The 20998-nt window shown below is 29.0% G+C and overlaps 3 protein-coding genes across 5 annotated transcripts; 1 reads left to right on the top strand and 2 right to left on the bottom strand.

Moving 5' to 3' along the window:
• Positions 1–1499: 1499 nt before the first annotated feature.
• Positions 1500–2928, bottom strand: LOC114179534. The gene is made up of 4 exons (XM_028065905.1): positions 2877–2928; positions 2175–2416; positions 1727–1900; positions 1500–1598 (listed from the first exon to the last, which is right to left on the bottom strand). Exons 2-4 carry the CDS (start codon positions 2413–2415, stop codon positions 1501–1503), a joined length of 513 nt encoding a protein of 170 aa, XP_027921706.1. The 5' UTR covers position 2416; positions 2877–2928; the 3' UTR covers position 1500.
• A 2875-nt stretch (positions 2929–5803) lies between these two features.
• On the bottom strand, positions 5804–8996 carry LOC114176855 (scarecrow-like protein 13). 3 transcript variants are annotated; one of them, XM_028062035.1, is made up of 2 exons: positions 8079–8598; positions 5804–7930 (listed from the first exon to the last, which is right to left on the bottom strand). In XM_028062035.1, the coding sequence occupies exon 2, from the start codon at positions 7744–7746 to the stop codon at positions 6121–6123; it is 1626 nt and encodes a 541-aa protein (XP_027917836.1). In that variant the 5' UTR covers positions 7747–7930; positions 8079–8598; the 3' UTR covers positions 5804–6120. The 3 variants fall into 3 exon arrangements, with proteins under 3 accessions (XP_027917836.1, XP_027917835.1, XP_027917834.1); XM_028062034.1 differs by lacking the exon at positions 8079–8598 and adding an exon at positions 8024–8047; XM_028062033.1 differs by lacking the exon at positions 8079–8598 and adding an exon at positions 8821–8996 and having other exon boundaries at positions 5817–7930.
• Positions 8997–19473: 10477 nt separating this feature from the next.
• Positions 19474–19848, top strand: LOC114175579. Its single transcript, XM_028060333.1, has one exon. The coding sequence runs from the start codon at positions 19474–19476 to the stop codon at positions 19846–19848; it is 375 nt and encodes a 124-aa protein (XP_027916134.1).
• The last annotated feature ends 1150 nt before the right edge of the window (positions 19849–20998 follow it).

The following is a 20998-nucleotide window of genomic DNA, read 5'->3' as shown; positions in this document are numbered from 1 at the left end:
TCTCAAGCTAACCACAAGTTCCTCTTACTTATTTTGTCATTCATATTAACAAAACATGTTTGTTCGACCCTCTATCAGAAAAATTTTCAATACATGAATTCGTTTGAGCCGATCAACTAAACTAACCATCATTCTCATTTTTACTCAATTTGAAACTTATACTTACACTTAAATTTCAAAAAATCGTTCTATTGGTTCTATCATTAATAGGTCTTTTGATGACGGATCATCAAAGAGATATCATACTAATGAAACACAAGCTCAACTCAGACGTATGTAATTGAGAAAAAATTTAAACAAAAACCTTAAGACAATATATTTATGAGTCTTCATCTCTCTTTATTCTTATATGGTGCTTAACTTTATTATTTATATTTGACATGAGACACCATTCAAACTTGATTCTCAATGATATTAAAAAAACTAAAATATACTAGTTGAGGAACACCATCAATTCAAATGATAAATGATAAATATGTTATATTGATAAAACTTTTAAAGAACTACAAAATTTAGAAGTATAATAATGAAATAGTTTAAAATTATTAAAAAAAATTAAATTTTACTTAAAAGAAAAGAAGAATTCAAAATTTAACATTCTTCATAGTTTTAAGTTTATATTCTGTTTTATATACTATTATTTAATTTTATTGCTCTTAGTTTTCTCACTTAATATATATCTATTATATTATATCATAAACAAAATTTTAGTGACGACAAAAACGTTCTATGATAAAATAATATTTATTAATAAATTTTATTGACAAAAAAATTATTATTTATTAATAAAATATATATTTTCAATAGATTTTAAAATTTTAATTATAAAAAATAGTTTCATTTGTAATAAATTTATTAATAGTGTAAAATTTGTACTTACCTACCAGTATTTTTATCGGTAAATTTTGTACTAAATTGGTGTTACTCCCGATCTTGTAACCGCTGCAGATTCACGGTTGTGATTATTATTTGATGTAATATTTATATTAATACATTATAATAATTTAATTATGTACGAAATATATACAAATTGTATGTAAATGTTTGATTGAAATTAAATTAAATACATTACGAATATAAAGTTTTCACATAATTCAAACAGAATTTTCAAAACATAAAATGACATAAATTAGGTATAACTATCACATGATGATTAAACGAATAAACAATATAACATGTTGTAATGTAAATTTCCTGTTTTGAATTTGGAAGTGTAACTCTTCCAACAAAGAATGTCTAATAAAAATGATTTTAATTTGTGAATATAAAAAAATTGTCATGAAAATAGTAAACAGAATTAATGTAATATTTGTCTGCTACAAATTGTACAATTACAAAGGCATGAGTGATTCATTACATAATTGTGTGTCCTATCTTGTTCTACAATGTCTAAACTGAATAGCATTATACATTAAAAAAAACCAGAAACTTACGTTCATTCTAACAAGAAACTAACTATTAGTTACAGTACCTTTCTTCCTCTGTGTCCCACCACTGTCTTTATTTTTGTAATGGGTGTTCTTCAGCAGAAAAATTTAAGGACCGAGCAAAGCGCTTCACATTATTCAAACGCAAGATTTTTGTCGTACCACTGTTACCTGAAATCAGATGAAAGTGTCAAGAGTCAATTATAAAGTACTTATAATTTCATCCAAAATACATAAAGAACTTAGAAAGACAAATACAACTATTGTTTTGTACATCCATTTGTGTAAAATTTGCTCACCGCCATTATCACTTGAACCTGGGATGATAAATTCTGGTGCAAGATGATGACTATCTAATGGTGCTACAACACTCTTTGGATTTCCAAGTTTTCTTGCAAACCTTTTAACATTGCTTAATCGCAACCGATTGGAAGAACCTTCCAACTGAATTGAAAATCCATCGTTCATAGTATCTGTATGGTTAATGGTTAATAATTAGACAATACATCTATTTAATAATAAATCTCTAAAATATTAAGTATCTATGAATTTAATCTTCACCTTTTTCATACTTTATATAATTGTTTAATTTTTCTTTTTGTATTTAAAAAATTAATCATACAATTCTTTTGTTTCGTGAACTAAAGCATAACTTTAATCTATGAATACAATTACATTTGCAGTATTAAAGGGACATAATTGGCACAGCAGAAACTAAAATAGTTAAAACAGAAAACTAAAAATTACCTTGAATAATTTGTAACGTATGGTGTGAGGGGGAGGGAGGAGTGAGACATGGAAGGTGAGAAGCAGTGGTGGCCGAGGGTTGAGGAAGAAGCAGTAATGGAGCATTTGCAGCTCTCTGCCTCCGGAGCTGGTAGTTTCTGCGCCGCCGTGCAAGGTGTCGTTCCCTCTGCTCTTTAGTCATTGATTGCCTCCTCTGTCGATCACGCAAACGACGCCGTTCCCTCTCTTCCTCTCTCTCCATTCTGCAAATTCAATATTTAATCAACCAATTCTTTCCTCTTCGATAATATCATAACTTTCAGATCTTCTTAATCCCTCATCATGAGAGAAATAAAATGCACCGTTTTATAAGAAATCAAAATGTAAGGAACGGTATTTACGGAGAATCCCTATCCCTAAGAATCTGGGAGAGTGAATCGCAATCAATGACATGCTGAACATACCACGATCTAAAAATATTGAGCTTGTAATAATTTTTACTTTCCTCACATCCTTTGAGAAAATTAGATTAACACTAATGGGGATTAAGAATATCCATGGTGCCAAGTAACTGCAGATCAATGGGTAGGTTTAAATAATAAAATTGTACTCTTTAAAAAAATGAGTAAAAGACAGAATTAAGGACTAATAATATACAATTTCATTTGTATAATCATTGTGAATGAAGGATAGGTCGAAAGATTGGGGAAGAAGACATTTTACCTGTCACTGCAGATTCTCGACAACGGAAGAGCCAATGAGATGTATGTAAGAGGACATATGAACAGAAATTAAGTGTTGTAATAAAAAAAATATAAATAAATAAATTACTCATGCAGGTAAGGAACATTTTTTCTTTTGGCAAAATATATTTTACAATAAATGCTTTTGTAATTTGTTTCCTTTTTAAGTAAGAATAATATTTGGTTTAATGAATGTGGGGGCGAAACAATATTTTTACATTAATGTTTCTGATAAATGTTAGAATATTTTGATATATAGTCCATGTAATAAACTAATATGTAAAGTTCGGAACATGACAAGTAAATATTATCGGTGAAACAAATCAAAATTAAAGAAAAGAAATCGAAGTGATCAAATTTAAAAGAAACTATTGAAATTTAGGTCACAGATTTTGGAAAATAATTTTAATATTATATTTTTGTTAATTTTCTAACATGGAATATATCTATATCTTACAAAAAATAATTAAAACAGGATTTAAATTCTAACATGTTAAAAGATTTAAATAATATATAATAATAATAATAATAATAATATATAACTATATATAAAGAAAATTATATTTTCTCTCCACATTCCATAATTCTAATTTTATCTTTTATAATATAATTATTTGTTTAATTTTTAAAAATTAATTATTATTTATACAAATTTTGTTATTTATTCTTCATATATTTTATTTTTAATAAATATAATTTTATTTTATATATTAATTTAATAACATTATAATATTATTACTCATTAATATAATATTATGTATTTTTAATATATATATATATATATATATATATATATATATATATATATATATATAAAAGTGCGTTGTTTACGCTAATAATAATATGATAAGTTCAGTCTAATATTTAATAAATTTAAAAAGATTAAAAGTTGAATTAGAATAAATTGGACTCACACTATGAAGTTAATTTTCAAATTAAAATAAAAGAAAAAAATAGAGTGAACTGAAGCTAGTATTTTATGAAGTTTAAATAATAACAAGTTTAGCTAGGTTGAGATAGATATATGCTAAGAAATTAATATTTGAATTTAAAATAACAAATATCGTGAAATTTTAAAAAATAAGAAATGCAGTTAATAGTCTAGATTAATTTTTGAATTAAAAGTATAAAACTTGCATGGATTAATAAAGAAAATAAATAAATAAAAATATTAATTAAAAAATGGTCATGCTCATTCTAAATAGAACAAGCTAACAAACTAATAAAAAGTAATAACATAGCATGGCCAAAATGAAACTACAAAATATTGTGAATGTTGATATAGTAGATTAGTTTTATCTAATGATATAAGTGAGATAGCTGAGTATTCCATGTATACCCTTCGTAGAAGCTCAATCACGGGTGAATTATTTTCAAGTCACCATCACCATTAACACCTTTTTCTTTTCTTTCTTTGCTTTTCTTTAATCTTATTCCTTGCAAGCTCTTTTGAATAATTCAAATCAATATTGTTTTTTTTTTATATAAAATCATCAGAAACATTAATTAGACCGACACTATCACTAGTATATAACTTTTTAAATTATAAAGTCAACATAAGTTAGATCGACACTATTTTTAATATAAATTTTAAAAAATAAATACCACTGTCGACTAAACCAATTGTGTTAGGGTGATTTTAAATATAAAATTGTGATGTTTTTTTTTAATTTAAAAGCAGATAATATCGAAGAAATAATGTGGTTTCAAATTAAGTAAGAAAAGGGTATAACGTTTTAGTAAAAAGTTTTTAGGAGAGTAATTTATTGTTATATAAAAGTAACTGGATGAGAAAATTTCGAATTTCATCTTTAAATTAAAAAGTATCCTATTTTAAATTTATTTTATCATTCCTCTTTATTTTCTTTTCTCCACTCAAGTTTGGTTAAAAAGGTATGAGTTTGAGTAATAGTGAGAAATTGTTGTTCAGGTTGAGGTTTATGTTTTATAATCTTAAAAATTTGGTTTATTTTCAGTTCATGTTAATTGAAGTTTTTTTTAACCAATTTCAAAGTGGGAGATTAAGTGCTAGTATTCTAAAAACGTATCAAATTGATTGGAGAAAAAAACAACAATTGAAAGAGATTGTTTAAGGAAGGAAATCATAGAAAAAAAGAAAGTTTAAAGTAGAAAGGAAATTGGCAAATGAAGGAAGCTTATGCTTTGCTAGATTTGGAAACAAGTATAAATTTGAATATTGCTAACTCTTAAAAGTTTTTTCGTTTTTTACTTATTTTTTTTTTCGTTTGTTTTACATTCTATATATTTTTCCTTTTGTAAAAATTTATAAGAAGCTATATATTATTCGAGCATAAAAAATTTTAAAATTATTAGAACATTTGCTCAAAACCCAGTTTCAAATAGAACTATATTTGTGTTTAGTAAACATAAATAACTTAATCTTTAAAAATTAATCACTTTTATTATTTAACTCCATGAGTTAAGTGATTTAAAATTCTGAATTTTAAGAGTTGACCACACAGCTGATTTTGTTTCTATCTCTTTAATTACATTATTAAATATTTTGTATACAAAAAAAGATAATAGAAACGTTATTTGTTTTAAATTACAAGCATAGAATATTCAGTGCACTTGATTAATACAAGGTCAACCTACGATGAATTATATTAAAAACTAATAAATCAGCTGTACCACTCCTTTAAAAAGAACTGCATTGAATGTAGCAATAATCCATTATCATAAAAACAAAAACTAACTAATGAACTTTTTTCTGTGGGTCAAATTATACATTAATTAACTATCTCTCGAGATCAAACTCAGTCACCACTTGAATCAACATTCGAATGTATACAAAATTTAAACAACATTGTTGAGAGATTCAGGAAAATGTCATTTCTACAAAGCAAATAAACTTAAGAAGTAAATTTATGCATGCGAAGGATTATGTAACAATTATGTCTCAAAAATTATGGAGCAAAACCTTGAGCTGCAACTTATTACAAGATAGTTCATTTGACATTAGTTAAATAACACTAAAACCCGCGGAAGAGGCAAGGAAAACTACACTAAAGTCATAGCAGACATTTTTTTGGTTCTTTCATTTCAGTATTGGCATTTACAACGTGCTTTGAGATTCTGATTCTGATTCTGCAGAATGCAGTACATAGAACAGAGGTAAATCACATTTTCCTGAGGAGAAACTATATGATAAATTACACTCAGTTAAAGGTCAAAAAGGAGGGAAAGGTGCTAATCACTCAGTTTCATCTCCAAGCAGAAGAGGTAGCCATGTGTCTGTTCATCCAACCAAGATAAAGGGCATCATCTTTATGTTCAAGCCTATAATTTTGACTGAATTCGTTTAGGAGATTCTGGGTAGCAACCATGACAGAAGAGCTCAATTGGCACTGTTTAAATCCTGCCATGGAAAGTCTTGACCTCCACTTTCCCAAAAGTTCATGCCTTTCCACTCTCTCAGACCCTTCACAAGCTATCATGTTGACGATGTCTCGCGCCAAACAATGCTGCTCTGCGCTGATGCGCTTCTGATCGTCTCTGGGGCAAGCCACATCTATGGATTCAAACATGGCAGTGTAGTAATCCAGCGTCTCAACAAACCTGTAAAAGAAAGGAGATGTGTTGGTGTTGGATTCTTGCTCGACAAGGGTGACAACCTTGGGAGACAAGCTCTTCACCAACCTCAACAATCTGTCTCTGTGATTCTCGGTGCTCACACTCTCATCTGCCATGTGGTGCAAAACGAAAGGAAAATTTACAGCCAGGGCTTCCCCGGGTCGAATTTCAACACTCCCTCGCACAACCTCACACCCAGACATAGCAGCACTGTGAAATTCAAACGGAACTCCACAAGACCTCGCAAATTCTGACAACCTTTCTCCTACAATCTCAAGCCCTCCACCTCGAGCATGAAACGACTGCGAATCATCAACACCGGTCACGCGAAGGGAAGGGGGTCCCCCAGGTCTTTGTGCAAGAGCCTGGATGAGTAAATACCACTGTGTGCCCTGCGCTACTTGGAAATCTATTATATGAATCCTGGACTCGTTAGCCATGGCTTCTGTAATGACAGCATTTGCAGATATGTATGCAAACCTCCAGTATGGGCAAATCTGGTACAAAATGTGCATGTAACTCATCAATTCTTTGCTTGTTGGTTGTTCGCACTTCAAGGATTTGTAGATGAGATTCCCTGATGATTCCAACCTCGCTCTAAGCCCCTCCAGCAAGTAAGCACCCAATCTCTGAATCGGATCTCCAGAGACTGATACCATTTTCCCCAATACGTTATCCATCCACCCTCTTGCTGTTCCAACATCATCGTCAGACACCGCCTGTGCACATACCCTGAGAACTCCTTTCAGGTCGAATCGTGGAATATTTTCAGCAATCTGCTCCCAGTTTTGTTTAGATGCTCCGTCGAGTCTGCTACTGCTACCCCTGACGCAGCAGCCAAAACTGTCTTCGATGTCGGATTCGTCGGGCCCCAACAATGAAATCTCCAGTTCTCTAAGTTTGTGCTTCAGTTCATGCCCATCGTCAACGCTGGACAAACCGCTTATCGGCGATCCGTAGGTGTTGTCAGAGGATTGGTGGTGATCTGAACCGCATGAATGAGAACCTTGTGGTGAAAATGGACTACTTTTAGATGATACACTGGCATAGGAAGGAGAATCATCACACTCCATGAAACCTGTGGTGGGTGCGGGGCATGATTCCAGAGTGAAGTATTGCTCCTTGCAGCTTTCAAAAGAAACGCTTGTTCCCTGGCTGCTGCTATCGCTCTGCAACACTTGGTAAATGCCTTTCACCGGCTGGTGGTGATAGAAGTGTACACCACCCGAACCTGGGTGCTTCTGAGACGTTTGCATCTAGAAAGAACTTGAAACCACGCCGAGAATAACAAGTACTCAATCTCTTTGATTGCAAAGGTTCCTCCCAACCACACTGGGTCACTCGATGGTCATTCAGAGACACAGAGCTTAGCAGTTAAATTTCGCAGATTACTCGATTGTTTGCCAGAAACTGTTCGGAGTTGTTTTGAGGTAACACAGTCTGCAAAGGGAAGATAAAATTATCAGGAACACTTAACGGTGGATAAACCAAACAAGAATATCTTAAAACAGTTTAACAGATCAAGATCTAAACCGTGAGGTGGTGCTGAAGAAAAGTATATTCAAGCTTCCAGAGAATGCAAACTCACTCTTGTGGAAGTAGGATTTCTTCAAAGTTATGGGTTGGATTAATTTTCAGAATCTGAATTATATCAGTTAAGGATCCTAAACAAACCACCCAACATTTATTCATTATTTCAAACACGCTTTAAGTTATCATACACTAGTAACCAATTAAGTTTCCCAACTGAGACATCATTAAATAATAGAAAACCGAAGAGAAATTCCTTATGTTAATAAGCTAACCAAAAAGCACAGAAAAAAAAAAGAAAAGAAAAATCTATATTACTGGTGACGTGTTTCCGAGGAAAAGAACTTTTGATCAGATACGCTAGCAGTGACGCGTATTTTAGAATTGACGAAACACACCCACAAATTGTAGAAAACATTTTTTTCAAACAACAACGAAAGAAAGAACAAAAAAAAAAAACAAGATTCAATCATACATGCCAAGAAATTCATTAGCTTCGACTGCCAAACTCGGAAATCGTCGACATGTTCAGAAAGTGAAAGGCTTGAAGTTCAACTCAATTCTTATAACAGAAAATAGACTTAACCTTAATAAAAAGAATGAATTTTTTTTAGCAGATAAAACAAAGGTGGAAGCAGTTCCTGAAAGCCCAGGAAATTGAATGGTTGACAAACGGGGAATCCTATGTTAGAAAATATTGAAAGAAAAAATGATCCATGAGATGAGACAAGCATGAAGCAATGTCCAGAAGGCATGAACAGATGTAGCTGAAACCTAGGAAGTGTCCTTGGAAAGCATACCTGTGTGACGGTTGAATCAGAGAGAGAGAGAGAGAGGAGAGAGAAAGCAGAGAAAAAAGAATGAACTAGTTGTGGTGTGGCTTAGTTAAGATTTTTATAATATAGAAATATTGAGTGGAGTTAAAAGAAATGGTGGGTATGAAACAGTGGTATTTACGAGGAAGTAGTGAAAAACACATGTTTGAAGAATCCCTATGTAATATCACTCGGTTGGGTTGAACAAGGTTAAGGAAGGAACTAGGAAAGTCAGCTAAATTATTTTGAAATAATAACATAAACAATCTTCTTCACCACAATCACACACACTCTCTCTCTCTCTCTCTCTCTTCCCATGTGCTCTCTCACTAATCATAAAATATTATCAACTCGTTCATCACCACGTCAAGGATGATCTCAACCAATACATCATTCAGACGGAAGGGAATTCTCAATTACTAACTATTTTTTATTTGTACAACAAAACGGTTAAAACAAATACGGAAGAATGATTTTATCTTATTAACTTGTCTTAGGTATTCTGATGCATAGATTTTTTGTAGCAGAATAATTGAGAGTGAAAATTCTGTATAGAAAAGGTTGTTCGTTTGTGGTGAAAACAAGCGACCGAAGGTGATGTATTGCGAGATTAAAACATATTTTTCATCTCGCTGTTTTGAAGAGATCTACGAGATAAATGTATCAAATTACCACTCTATCTTTGTTTCATTCATTCTAATTTCACTCTACTTGTGTTTCTTGGTGTGTTTGATTTTTCATTTGCATACTTTCCATACATGAAATATGAAGAATAATAGGATACAATACAGTTATATCCGATTCTAGCTTTCCACATATATCTGGTTACAAATGTTTCATTATTCGGATCCAAGTTACTTGTAATTAAAAATTATTAATTTTTTTTCTGTAATGAAAAAATTAAAATATTTTATTTTTTGGTTCAAATACATTAAAATATTTTTTTTCAATTAATATTTATCTATAATATTTAAACTTATGTACAAAAAATTTTAAAATTAATTACAACTTATCTAATTATCACTTCATACTATATTTAACACCAATAGTAGTTTGATAATTTAATTTTTTCATCTATTAAATTTAATTTTTTTAGTCACATCAATCAAATTCTTCACAAATTTGCACAAAAATTACTCTCAAATCCATTCCACTATCACTCCCAAATTCATAAAAAAGGAACAATATAAATATCACCTTCTAATCAATCCAAATTAATGATTTCCCTTTCCTCAAATCATCACTCACATAAAAACACACCCTTAAAACAAATGTTTTTGGCTTTCTTTCGATAGATCACAGTGAAAATACAATAAAGGGATGAAAAGAAAGAGTTCAAATTGAAGTTGTTAAGATGCATAAAAACGAGTGAAATATTGTAAATTTTTTAAGAAATCAATTGCAACTTTCTTTTAAAATTCATTTTACTCAAAAAAAATGAATAATGTTTATGCAAAATTATAAAATTTGATATGCTATATTAATAAAATTTTATCAATGATGAAAAAAATATTAAGACTTAGTATAAGCATGGAAATAACGATCAGTTAATTTATTTATTTTACACTCATGAATTCTTACACATGAAATCACAAATTTTGAGTGTCTAATAAAAATACAATTTTGCTTTTCAGACTCACAATTTGAGTGTCATCCAATTATGTTTGTCACCAAAAATATAATCCCAAACCACCTTTTATGACCATTTATCATTGATACACATGATCTTCTCCCGTATATGCTTTCATTCATGTCAATTGTGAAAACGTAAATCTCAACTTCTCAAAACTTATACATATAGTATATTAAACCACTAATAATAAAATATCTACTTTTATGTATGATAAATAGTATATTAAACCACTCTACATTAAGACGTCTAAAGGGCTACTTTATTTAATCTATTATATCTTAAAATGCTTTGAGACAAATACAAAGCAAAAGTTAAAATAACATATATTTAAGTAGATGTAATATTTTCATTATAGTATTGATTGATTGAAATATCTTTAAACGTAATGTCAAAATGTAATTAGATAATTCTAAACCCAGATAAAATAAATATATTATCTATAGATTTTAATATATATATATATATATATATATATACTAAAAAATTGAAAGATAAAAGTAAAGAAATAAAACAAAACCTTGTATTGTAAATGAAAAGAAAAAAAAAACGAACTCTTGATCTGAATGATAATATATAGACACTCAATTTTCTACACTACATTAATAAAATTGATAAAAAAGTATAAACAAAATAAAATATATAGACACTCAATTTTATTCAAAAACATAAAATAGTTTTAAAAAGATTGATACAAATATATAAAAAAAAGGCGTTAATCAAGTGTTGGACAGAAAACAAAAATGCGGTACATATATATTTTTCATCTCGATTTACTCTATAACTTATTGATTTTAATAGATAATATAAATTATAAAATTGAGTTGAAGATGGTGTCAATTTTTTATGTTGGTTGGACTTATGTTTCATTAATATTATGTCTTTCTTGTGAACTTTTCTTCGAAAGATCACTTAGGTTGTGTTCGTTTGAAAGGAATGATTAGAAGGAGAGGAAGAGAAAGATATGGGAAGGATTAGAGAGTGAAGTTGATGTTGTTATTTTTTAAGGGATTAGAAGGTGATTTTAAAGTAAATTAGACAGTAAAATTCGTGAAAGTTTGTGATTGAATCGAGTAATATGACATATTAAAAAAACAATAGATAAAAAAATGAGATTACCAAAATATCCCAAATGTTAAAAGTGATATAAAATGATATATAAATCATTTAGAATAATTTATTTAATTTTTATTGATTGTGTGAAATAATAAAAAATATTTATAAACAAATGAATAATAAAATTTATTTGATATAAAATTAAATTTGACTTTATCAATTTAATGTTTACATAAAAAATAATTTATTTACGTGTTATATATATATATATATATATATATATATATATATATATATATATATATATATATATATATATATATATTGTTTCTAAGTCTTTCAAATAAATTTTGTTTATTTGATATGAACATATTTTTTAATTTGATTATGTTTGTTAATAATATAGGTAACAATTTTTAATAAATTTGTTTTCTTTTCTTCAAATTTTATAGAATTATATATTGTTTATATTTTTTTAACTATTAGATCTTTAGATGTTTATTAATAATAAATTATTTATTTATTTTTATTAATAAATAAAACTAAAATTACATATATTTATTTGTTAGAAAAATAAAAATTGGTAAATATTTATAAATTAAGTTATCTAAAAAATTTAAACTAAATAATATTTTCAGACGACACGTAAAAAAAAACATATCAAAATTGAAAGATTAGAATAAATTTAAATCATTTTTTTACTATTAACAAATAATTAAAAACAAATTTTTATTGGAAAATTTATTAACAATAAATATAACGAGGATAAAGTAGTAATTGCATATCCAATACCTTGTAATTTCTTCAACAGTAGTGGGATGAAATTTTTTAGCAATCCCTCTATTTCATCTCTGTCATTCCTTTGCATCACTCCAAAAAGAAAAATGTGATCATCCTCTAGGCCTTCTTCTTCAATCCTTTTGAACAGTAGATTCACTCCAAAGAACAGGACCTTAGTGATATTAGAGTTGATGATTCGTCTGTCTTGATAATCAGTTAAGACAAATATAATATGAGTAAAAAATCCTAACTAGATATGATGATTTCTTGTAGTAAAAGTTTTTCTGACACAAATTTCAGATAAATATGTTTTGTTGTTGTAATAAAATCAAAGTATAAGAAAGTCATCATTAATATACTCGTGATTGAGAATTTTTATGATTGAGATGAAATGTACTAATGTAGACGAGACTTATCATTAAAGAAAAAAATTAATAAAAATTAAAGTGAATATAAGTTACAAATAAGGTTAAGATAAAAAAATTAAAATTCGTATAAGAAAAAAGATTCATAATTTTTTTTTTCATTTTTAAAAAACTTATTAGTATATTATACATGTATATTTATATTTCTTTTTTGTAAATAATACATTTTTATTTTATTTTTTTCATGAGAGCGGAGGTGAAAAATTATGTGAGTGCATGTAGTAAAGTTAACGAGAATATTGTAACGTAACAATAGAAGACGTTCGTGAAAACGACATGCGAAGAAAAGGAATCTTGGTGCCTTCCTTCTTTCATGCTTCCAAGAAACATCTAGTTTCTGTCAACCTCTTTTTCCTTTTATTTAATCACCATACCCATCTCCAACTTTTAATAATATACAGAGTAAATAATTAGTTTAGTCTAAATAAATTAAACTAAATCGCATTGGTAGCTAACAAAATTAAATAAAACTAATTTTCTTATTCTTGAAATGTACAATTATTTTGGCTGAGTTTTGAATTATAACATTTTGCTAACTTAAATGTATGAAGTAATTTTTTTGGTTCAATCCCATTAGACTAACACCGACACTTGAAAGTGGAACAACGAAGAACACAGTGTAACGAGATTGGTTTATAGAATTGTAAACCTAAATTCTAAATAAGATGAACGAAATTGGAATTGTAAAGAAAAGTGTAAACCCTAAATTGGGGGATTAGGGGTAGAGTGAAGAAGAATGAGATTTTATTGGACGTGACGTAATCTCTTATCTTATCTATTCAGCAACCCAAGTTGAAAAAAATAATAAAATAATAAGACGCGTCAAGAAAAGAAAAGGTGAAACAACGTCACCCTCCACTAGGACGTCACGTGGGGCAGACCAAAACCAAGGAACCATTTTCTTTTCTTTTATATAAAATATAAAATATAAAATACCATTTTCGCCCATTCTTAGTTTTATTAGAAATCAATAAATATTATTAAAAATTAAGGAAGTAATGTATTGAGGAGAATAGATGAATGGCATAACATCCAATCTCCGACACCACCGCCTTTCATCTTTCCTTCGTTCAATCACACACATTCTATCCTCATCAAAAGTTCTACTTATTCTTTTTTTATCTTTTTAAACCACACTTTTTTCTTTTTACCTTCGTTAAACACTTTCATGATGCGATCTTTATTCTTTACACCATCACTCTTTCAATATTTATTCTTTATAACATTTTTTCAGAGTTGTCAAAATAATAGTCCCAGTTTGATCGATCATAGACAGATCATTTAGTAAATCAATTTAATCTGACTCATTTATTAATGAGTTATAAAAATTCGAACCTGATCTGACTTAGCACGAGTTGATAGGTTAAACCAGTTAACCATTGACTCACTTAATTAAAAAAATATTTTTTTTCTTTAATTTCAACAAAATTAAATTATAATTCTGACTAAAATCTAAATAAACTTCAATAAAATCCAAATGCAATTCAAAAGGAGGTTAAACTCCAACTACAACCCAACATCACAAAAATACCAATGTATTGGCTAAAAAAACAACTTAACCCGACCCAAATCCATAACTTAACATAATAATAAAAAAATACTTGTGTCACCTTTTATTTGCAAGTTTGTTCACCAACCCGACTTACTACAGGTTAACCCAAATGAGCCGAATTTTAGGTAGACCAGATCAAAAATTAACTCGTATTAAAATTTGTAAAAAAATTTTAGTACAATCCGACTCGAACGCATAATAGACTGGGTTGATTTAGAGTTCTAACCTATTTTGACAGTTCTATTTTTTTTTTATGATTTTACTTATATTTATTCATGGAGAATGATTAAAGAGAGTTGCAGAAGAGTTTTTCTATTAATGAAAATCTTGTTTCTCTTTTAATACAGCATGTCGTAAATAATACACAGAAAATAATGCTTTTATAAATTAAATTCCTGTTGAAAAAGATATAGTAAAATTGGGAAATGTGTTCCTAGAAACAGTGTTGTGTGTGTAGCTGAATCGGACGCACTTAAAATGGAGTTAGTTTAGCACAGGAGCAACAATACACCTCACTCACCGACTCTTTATCTTCTGAGAGACAAAAAGGAAAAGCAGAAGTTACGGTAACGGCTCAGAATGAAGGAGGAACATTTTCCGAATCGTTGTTGTTATTTTTATTTATCCCTCAACTTAAGTCCTTTGCAAGTTGACATGAATGTAGAAAAAGTATAATAAAAAATACTCACATAAATATTAAAGCAAATGAATGTGGTTCTCTTCTGCTTTTTGATCATTCACCGATTCCTTTTACAGTATTTTCAATTTTTAATTTATATTTAGTTATAAACTTAAATTTAAAATTTCCAATAAAAATAAAGAGAATTGGTTTATAAGCAAACCACTCAGCATAACCGATGTTAGTTTAACAAAAATAACAAAAAGCTCATCTGCAGCAAAAGAAAATGGTTTTCCAATGCCATTGTTAGATAGAGTGAAGACAGTTCCACCAAGGTAAAAAGTTGTACGTAATGAAAAAAATATCAGTAATTATGGAGTTCAAATTTTTTATTGATATTATTATCTGTTAAACATAAAAAATACACTGTGTTAATACTTTAAAGATCTTTTTAATATATTTTATAATATTAAAATTAGTGATAATTAATGTATTAAAAAAAACACTAGAGAAACAATAAAAAAGTTGACAAAAAATTCAAATTCAGTCATTATGTGCAAATAGAGAAATTAATTACCAACCGTTTTTCTTTTTCTAATAAAAGATGGATTTGGTACAATTATAATTTCTATGTATTTAATAATTTGATTTAAAAATTAAAATTAGATTAAGTTTAAAAATACATTTTTGGGACAATAAATATAAACATCATAATTTATTTGAAATTTGGGCCGAGTCGTTACCAACAATTTCTTAAACATGAATGGCGATTACTTTATGCACCCCATGTTTTCTTAATTAACCACCACAGGCTTCCTGAAATTACCATTTGATCATTTATTCCCTTCCGTTCATCCCTTTCCACCTGCACCATCTCCAAAATGAAAATTGCTCTGTACAATTTAAAATATAATTTTAATTTTTTATTATTTTTCAAATTTACATAACGGATTATGTAATTTAAAATGTAAGTTGTAAATTTGCATTATATATTATATAATTTGAAAGGCAAATCTAAATTTCTAAAATTAATATCTTTGAATTCAAACTGTATAATATGAAATATTCAAGGTTTACACAAACATAAATTATAATTAAAACACAATTCTTTTTACACCCTCCTTTTCTATTAGTTTCAACAAGATTATACATGAAATTTTAAAAAGTATGGGAGTGCAGAAAGAATTCCCCACATTAGTTTGCGGAATCTAGTTGAATTGGGAGAGAGTGTTCGTTTTAATTCCGCAGTGAATTAGTAAAACCATAAAGTAAAACTATGAGAAATATAAACCCAAATTTAGCAAACTTTATTCATCTACTAACATTTTATAAGATGTTACATTCCTACATTATTTGTGGGAAATATACTTTGCCATAATCCAATATGATTAACCTTTGTATAAGTTTTAAAAGTTAAGTCTAGTCTACAACTTTATAAGATAAGTTTAATATATTAATCCACCTAAAATATAAAAAAAAAAACATTTACCAAAAACATGTTTCTTTGTTTAAATAAACAATGAGAACGTCCGTTATTCAAAAAAAAAAATCTATAGTATGGCAATTTTAATAACAAATATCTAAAAACAAAAAATATTTTAATAAGATTAGAACATCCATAAGTATTTAACAAATATTTAAATTATATACATTAAATAATTCCACATGCTTAAAAGTAAAAAATAAAACGATATATATATATATATATATATATATATATATATATATATATATATATATATATATATATATATATATATATATATATATATATATATATATTCAAAAATAGGTATTCCATAACTATTTAAACAAATATCCTAATCACAATTCTAAATATGAAACATTTTCATAATATCCTCGTTATCTTTATACATCAACATGATTAAATTCTTAAACTGATAAATCTAAAACAAATTGATTTAATTTGATTTAATTTCTTAGTTATTTCCTCAATGAATTACAAGTCCACAAGGTTAGGGAGGAGTAACGTAATAACTTCTTTTTGTTACAGTGGACGGTCACCGGTCTAACCCATCCCACATCCCTTTTAATCTAGTGGATTAGGTTCTAAGTGAGTTGGATTTTTTTTTAACACAATCTAAATTGAGTTTATTTGTTTTAGTCTAATAAGTGCAAAATGTGTCTCATTAGACTGCACTCCGAGTATTTATTGGAGATCTCATACATAAATATAATGATTTTATAAAATATAAGTGGGTACAAGTCTTATTTTATAAGTTGATTTTGTGATATTGAGTTAGTTTAAAAGTTCACCCCTTAACATGATATCAAAACTATAAGTTAGAAGTTGTTTTACACTCCGTTCACTTGAGGGAGAGTATTTGACAGAGAATGAGTGGATGAATTTAAGAGTCAATTATATGTTGTTTTTTTTTAAGAAATTTAGAAGTGATTATGAGTAAATTTAAAAGTAATTTTTGTAAAAGTTTGTAAGAGAATTGATTGATGTGATTAATTAAAAATATGTTTTAATATAATTATTTGTGAGATTACCATTTTGCCCTTAATTTAATAAGTAATTTAAATTGATATTTGTATGAGTAAATTTATTTTTATAATTGTTTCTAACCACTAAAATTGAAAAAAATAAAACAGTTTTCAGAACCAAGCTATCCAAGAGATCCATTCCATGCATATGGGGATCAAATCCCTTATCCGAGATCTAATCCAAGATCAAATCCCTCAACAAATGGGATTGAATCTCTCAAGCCATGCAATACACGTGAAAGAGAAGAGAGGGTAAAATTGTCATGCAGCAACTGAATCCACTCAAATCAGCCAAAAAGTGCCGAGATTACAATTGTCCTGCATCCCGCAAATCACCCATGCGCCTTTCTCTTAAAACCTATCAAACTAACACAAAAAAACCTTCACAATCAATCTTTGCTTTGCCACTTTCCCTCAAACGAAATCAACATTAGGAAGATTATTTGGTGGACCTATCACATATTATAAGAAGATTTGATGCATGTTGGACCTATCGTATTATCTATTATTAAATTACCTGTTAATATTTAATTTTATATTTAAGATTTTAAGATGATATATTTTACATGAGGAGAATGTGTTAAAAATTTTATTTCAACCAGATAATTTTATGATATATAATTGAATACAAATTTTAACTTTACGCGTTAACTTGTGTGAAATTAGATGAGGGTTAAAGTTATAATGTTCACAAAAAGCAAGTTTGATAGGCAAAAATTGATGTTAAATAAGAAAAGAGAGTAGCAGAGAATAACAACACTTGTTAAAGTTATGATTTCAGAGTAGTCACATATGCACATACCTGACTATACAAATAATCTTTGAATTCAGAACAGTGAACAGAGCTTATGAATAGACACATTCCAATCATACTCTCACCAACAATGTGCTCAAATCAAATGATTGACACCATGACATGTGGAAACTCTAAAAAGCTGGTTGCTTGACTGCAACTGTAGCATGCTTTAGTCAAAAACGTCACATTTTTCTTTCTGACAAACTTGAAGTCATTTAATCTCAACTGAAGCTGTTACATTCCCACTATTCAAACTCAAATTCAAGTACCTTTTACTTTATTCACCAGGGGCCACTGCGTTGCACTAGTTATAGCAAGAAACTTACCACTACTCATGGTTATCATTATAGACAGAACCTACATTGACTCATACTATCTTTTATCCTTGTTTGTTGCTAATTTGGCGTGATTCCTTTCTCCAAAACTACTCATGGTTATCATTATAGGATATATTTGAGTCTAATATAATCTCAATTAGCCAACACATGTTTCAAACTTCAAGAACTAAGATGAAACGACAGAGGGTTATGCTGCATAAAAGAATCACAAATCCTACCATTAGTGGTATCTGCAGCTTTCATTTGTGCATGCCATTCGCATCCAAACACTAGAAGACAAAGAAGTTGCATAGAGATGGAGAGAGAAGAATGTTGGTATGTTTGTCCTTTTCATACACAATTGTTTGATCAAAGCATGATCTGATGAACAGAAAAGATCAAATATCAAAGATCATTCCTCCCTTCTAGCTTTTAGCTTTTGTCCCTTTTGCCCAATCCTTCAACTTCTCCTTCTCCCAACAAAAGAAAAAGGTTACTAGAGCATTAGAATGAAAGAAATAAAGTATATGATATACCAAAAAGACTCCACTAGCCTCAAAACACAATCGACCTATTATTCTTCCAAACACTCTCTTCCACATGCTACTTTCACCTTTCTCTTGGACTATTCAGCGAGTCATTTTCTGATTTACCAATGCTCTTGTCTCTTTGTAAGAAAAAAAAGAAAAAAGATATGCTTATGCAATACCCCACATAGCCACATTCACTTGTTACGAAATCGGTTATATTGGTCAATCAACATCTTCTTTTTGGATTTTTCAGCTCAGTTGCCGATTCTCATTTCTTTTATAATCATTAAGAATTTATTGTGCTAGAAAATCCTAACCATGCCTTCCCTCTATAAATAGCACACCAAAAGCAATTCATTCCTTGTCACTTTCTATCTGCTTTCTGAAGCCACAACCACAAGATACTAACGTAGCAACTCATAATGAGAAGGAAGATCCATGAACCCAGTGCAGTTCGCTCCTCCATTGTTCTGCTACAAGAGAGATTCAGACAGTTGCAGAAAGTGAAAGAAATGAGGAAGAAGAGAGAGTTGCTGAAAATGTTCACTGTAGAGCCTAAACACTTCAATTCCAACCCCACCACGAGACAGTTTTTCCACCCTGAACTGATGAACCCGTCAGGGTCACTTTCTCTATGGCCATCTTCACAGTGCATGGTAGAGTACAACAAAAGCACTATTGAGAACCCAGTCTCCATGGATTCTACACATACACAGTCCCTTCAGCCTTCATGTAAGAACCTCTATGATTGGGATTCGGGCTCTGACTCTGGTGTTGATACCTCTCTTCACCTGTAACATTAACATATATATATAGATATACTTGTCTAATAAGTAATATTGTAGCTAGTAGGTTCAACAATTAGGTTTGAAATAACGTGAACTGTCTTTGGAATTTTTTTGAGTCTTTGGTTGGTTATAGTTTCTTTGATTTGGTCTATGATTATTTGTGTATTTTAATGTAGCATCAGCCATTAACATGCTATGAATCTGCTTAGTAAACAGTAGCATTCTTTTTAACAGGGAATCAGTATAATAGCAAAAGATGTTATATTGGAAAGTGGGAAACTGGGAATTTTTTGCCCTAGGGCTACATGATCATGGACAAGGCATGGCCCAAACGGGGAAATCAGTCGCTGATTATTATGAACTTGAACAAAAATATAACAGGTTAAATAAGTATAATAAATACAGACAGAAACACATCACTCTGAATAAGTAAACGGTTTTCATGAAACCAACCAGAGATTATAACAACAGATTTGAACCAATCCAAATTGTCTTTTCTGGTTATTTGTACTATCGAGCTAGGATTGACTGTGCCAGAATTTGCTGCAAAAAATGCAGAATCTGGTCCAGAAAATTTGGAAGAAATTCAAACCGCAAAAAGAATAAGTAATGAAAAAAACATTTTTTTTCTTTAGAAAAAGATGGTTGAGAAAAGAAACGACGAAAAAATTAATCAAAATTTTTAATTTTGACGAAGTTCACGAATTCACTGAGAAACATAAATGGGTTTGCCGTGATAAGCATGAAAGGTTCCAAAAAGGTATGAATAAATTGAGAAAATCCTTTCTCACATGGAACAATAAAGATTTAGGTGGAGAAAATGGTAATATAACCAAACTGTATTAATTACTAAAAATTGGGTCTATTATGAATTCTTGTTAAATGATACTTTAATTTTATAAAATAAATTCTTTTGAAGTTAAAAAATGAGAGTTCTAAAAATATTTCGTTAAAACAACCTTAATACCCATGACAAAAGATTAATTTATTTTAAATTTGATTATTTTATTTATAACCTAATTTAATTTAAATAAGTAACATTAACATCATAATTCAACTACCCGTCTCACAATTAAAAAAGAAAAACTTATATTTGCACTGGAAAAAAAAACTATAAATTCTGGTATCAATGACATTTTCCAAAATTTTTTTCTATTGA

This window comes from Vigna unguiculata, chromosome 3 (genome assembly GCF_004118075.2).
Source record: "Vigna unguiculata cultivar IT97K-499-35 chromosome 3, ASM411807v1, whole genome shotgun sequence".
Lineage (NCBI taxonomy): Eukaryota > Viridiplantae > Streptophyta > Magnoliopsida > Fabales > Fabaceae > Vigna > Vigna unguiculata.
Note: the sequence above shows the minus strand (reverse complement) of the source record. Positions and strands in the feature narration are given on the sequence as shown.

Coding starts and splice junctions, on each gene's coding strand:
- LOC114176855 (XM_028062033.1), bottom strand. CDS start 7,746: ATGCAAACGTCTCAGAAGCACCCAGGTTCGGGTGGTGTACACTTCTAT.
- LOC114175579 (XM_028060333.1), top strand. CDS start 19,474: ATGAGAAGGAAGATCCATGAACCCAGTGCAGTTCGCTCCTCCATTGTT.
- LOC114179534 (XM_028065905.1), bottom strand. CDS start 2,415: ATGGAGAGAGAGGAAGAGAGGGAACGGCGTCGTTTGCGTGATCGACAG. Junction 1,901..2,174: donor TACGTTACAAATTATTCAAG/GTAATTTTTAGT, acceptor TTAACCATACAG/ATACTATGAACGATGGATTT. Junction 1,599..1,726: donor AGGTTCAAGTGATAATGGCG/GTGAGCAAATTT, acceptor ATCTGATTTCAG/GTAACAGTGGTACGACAAAA.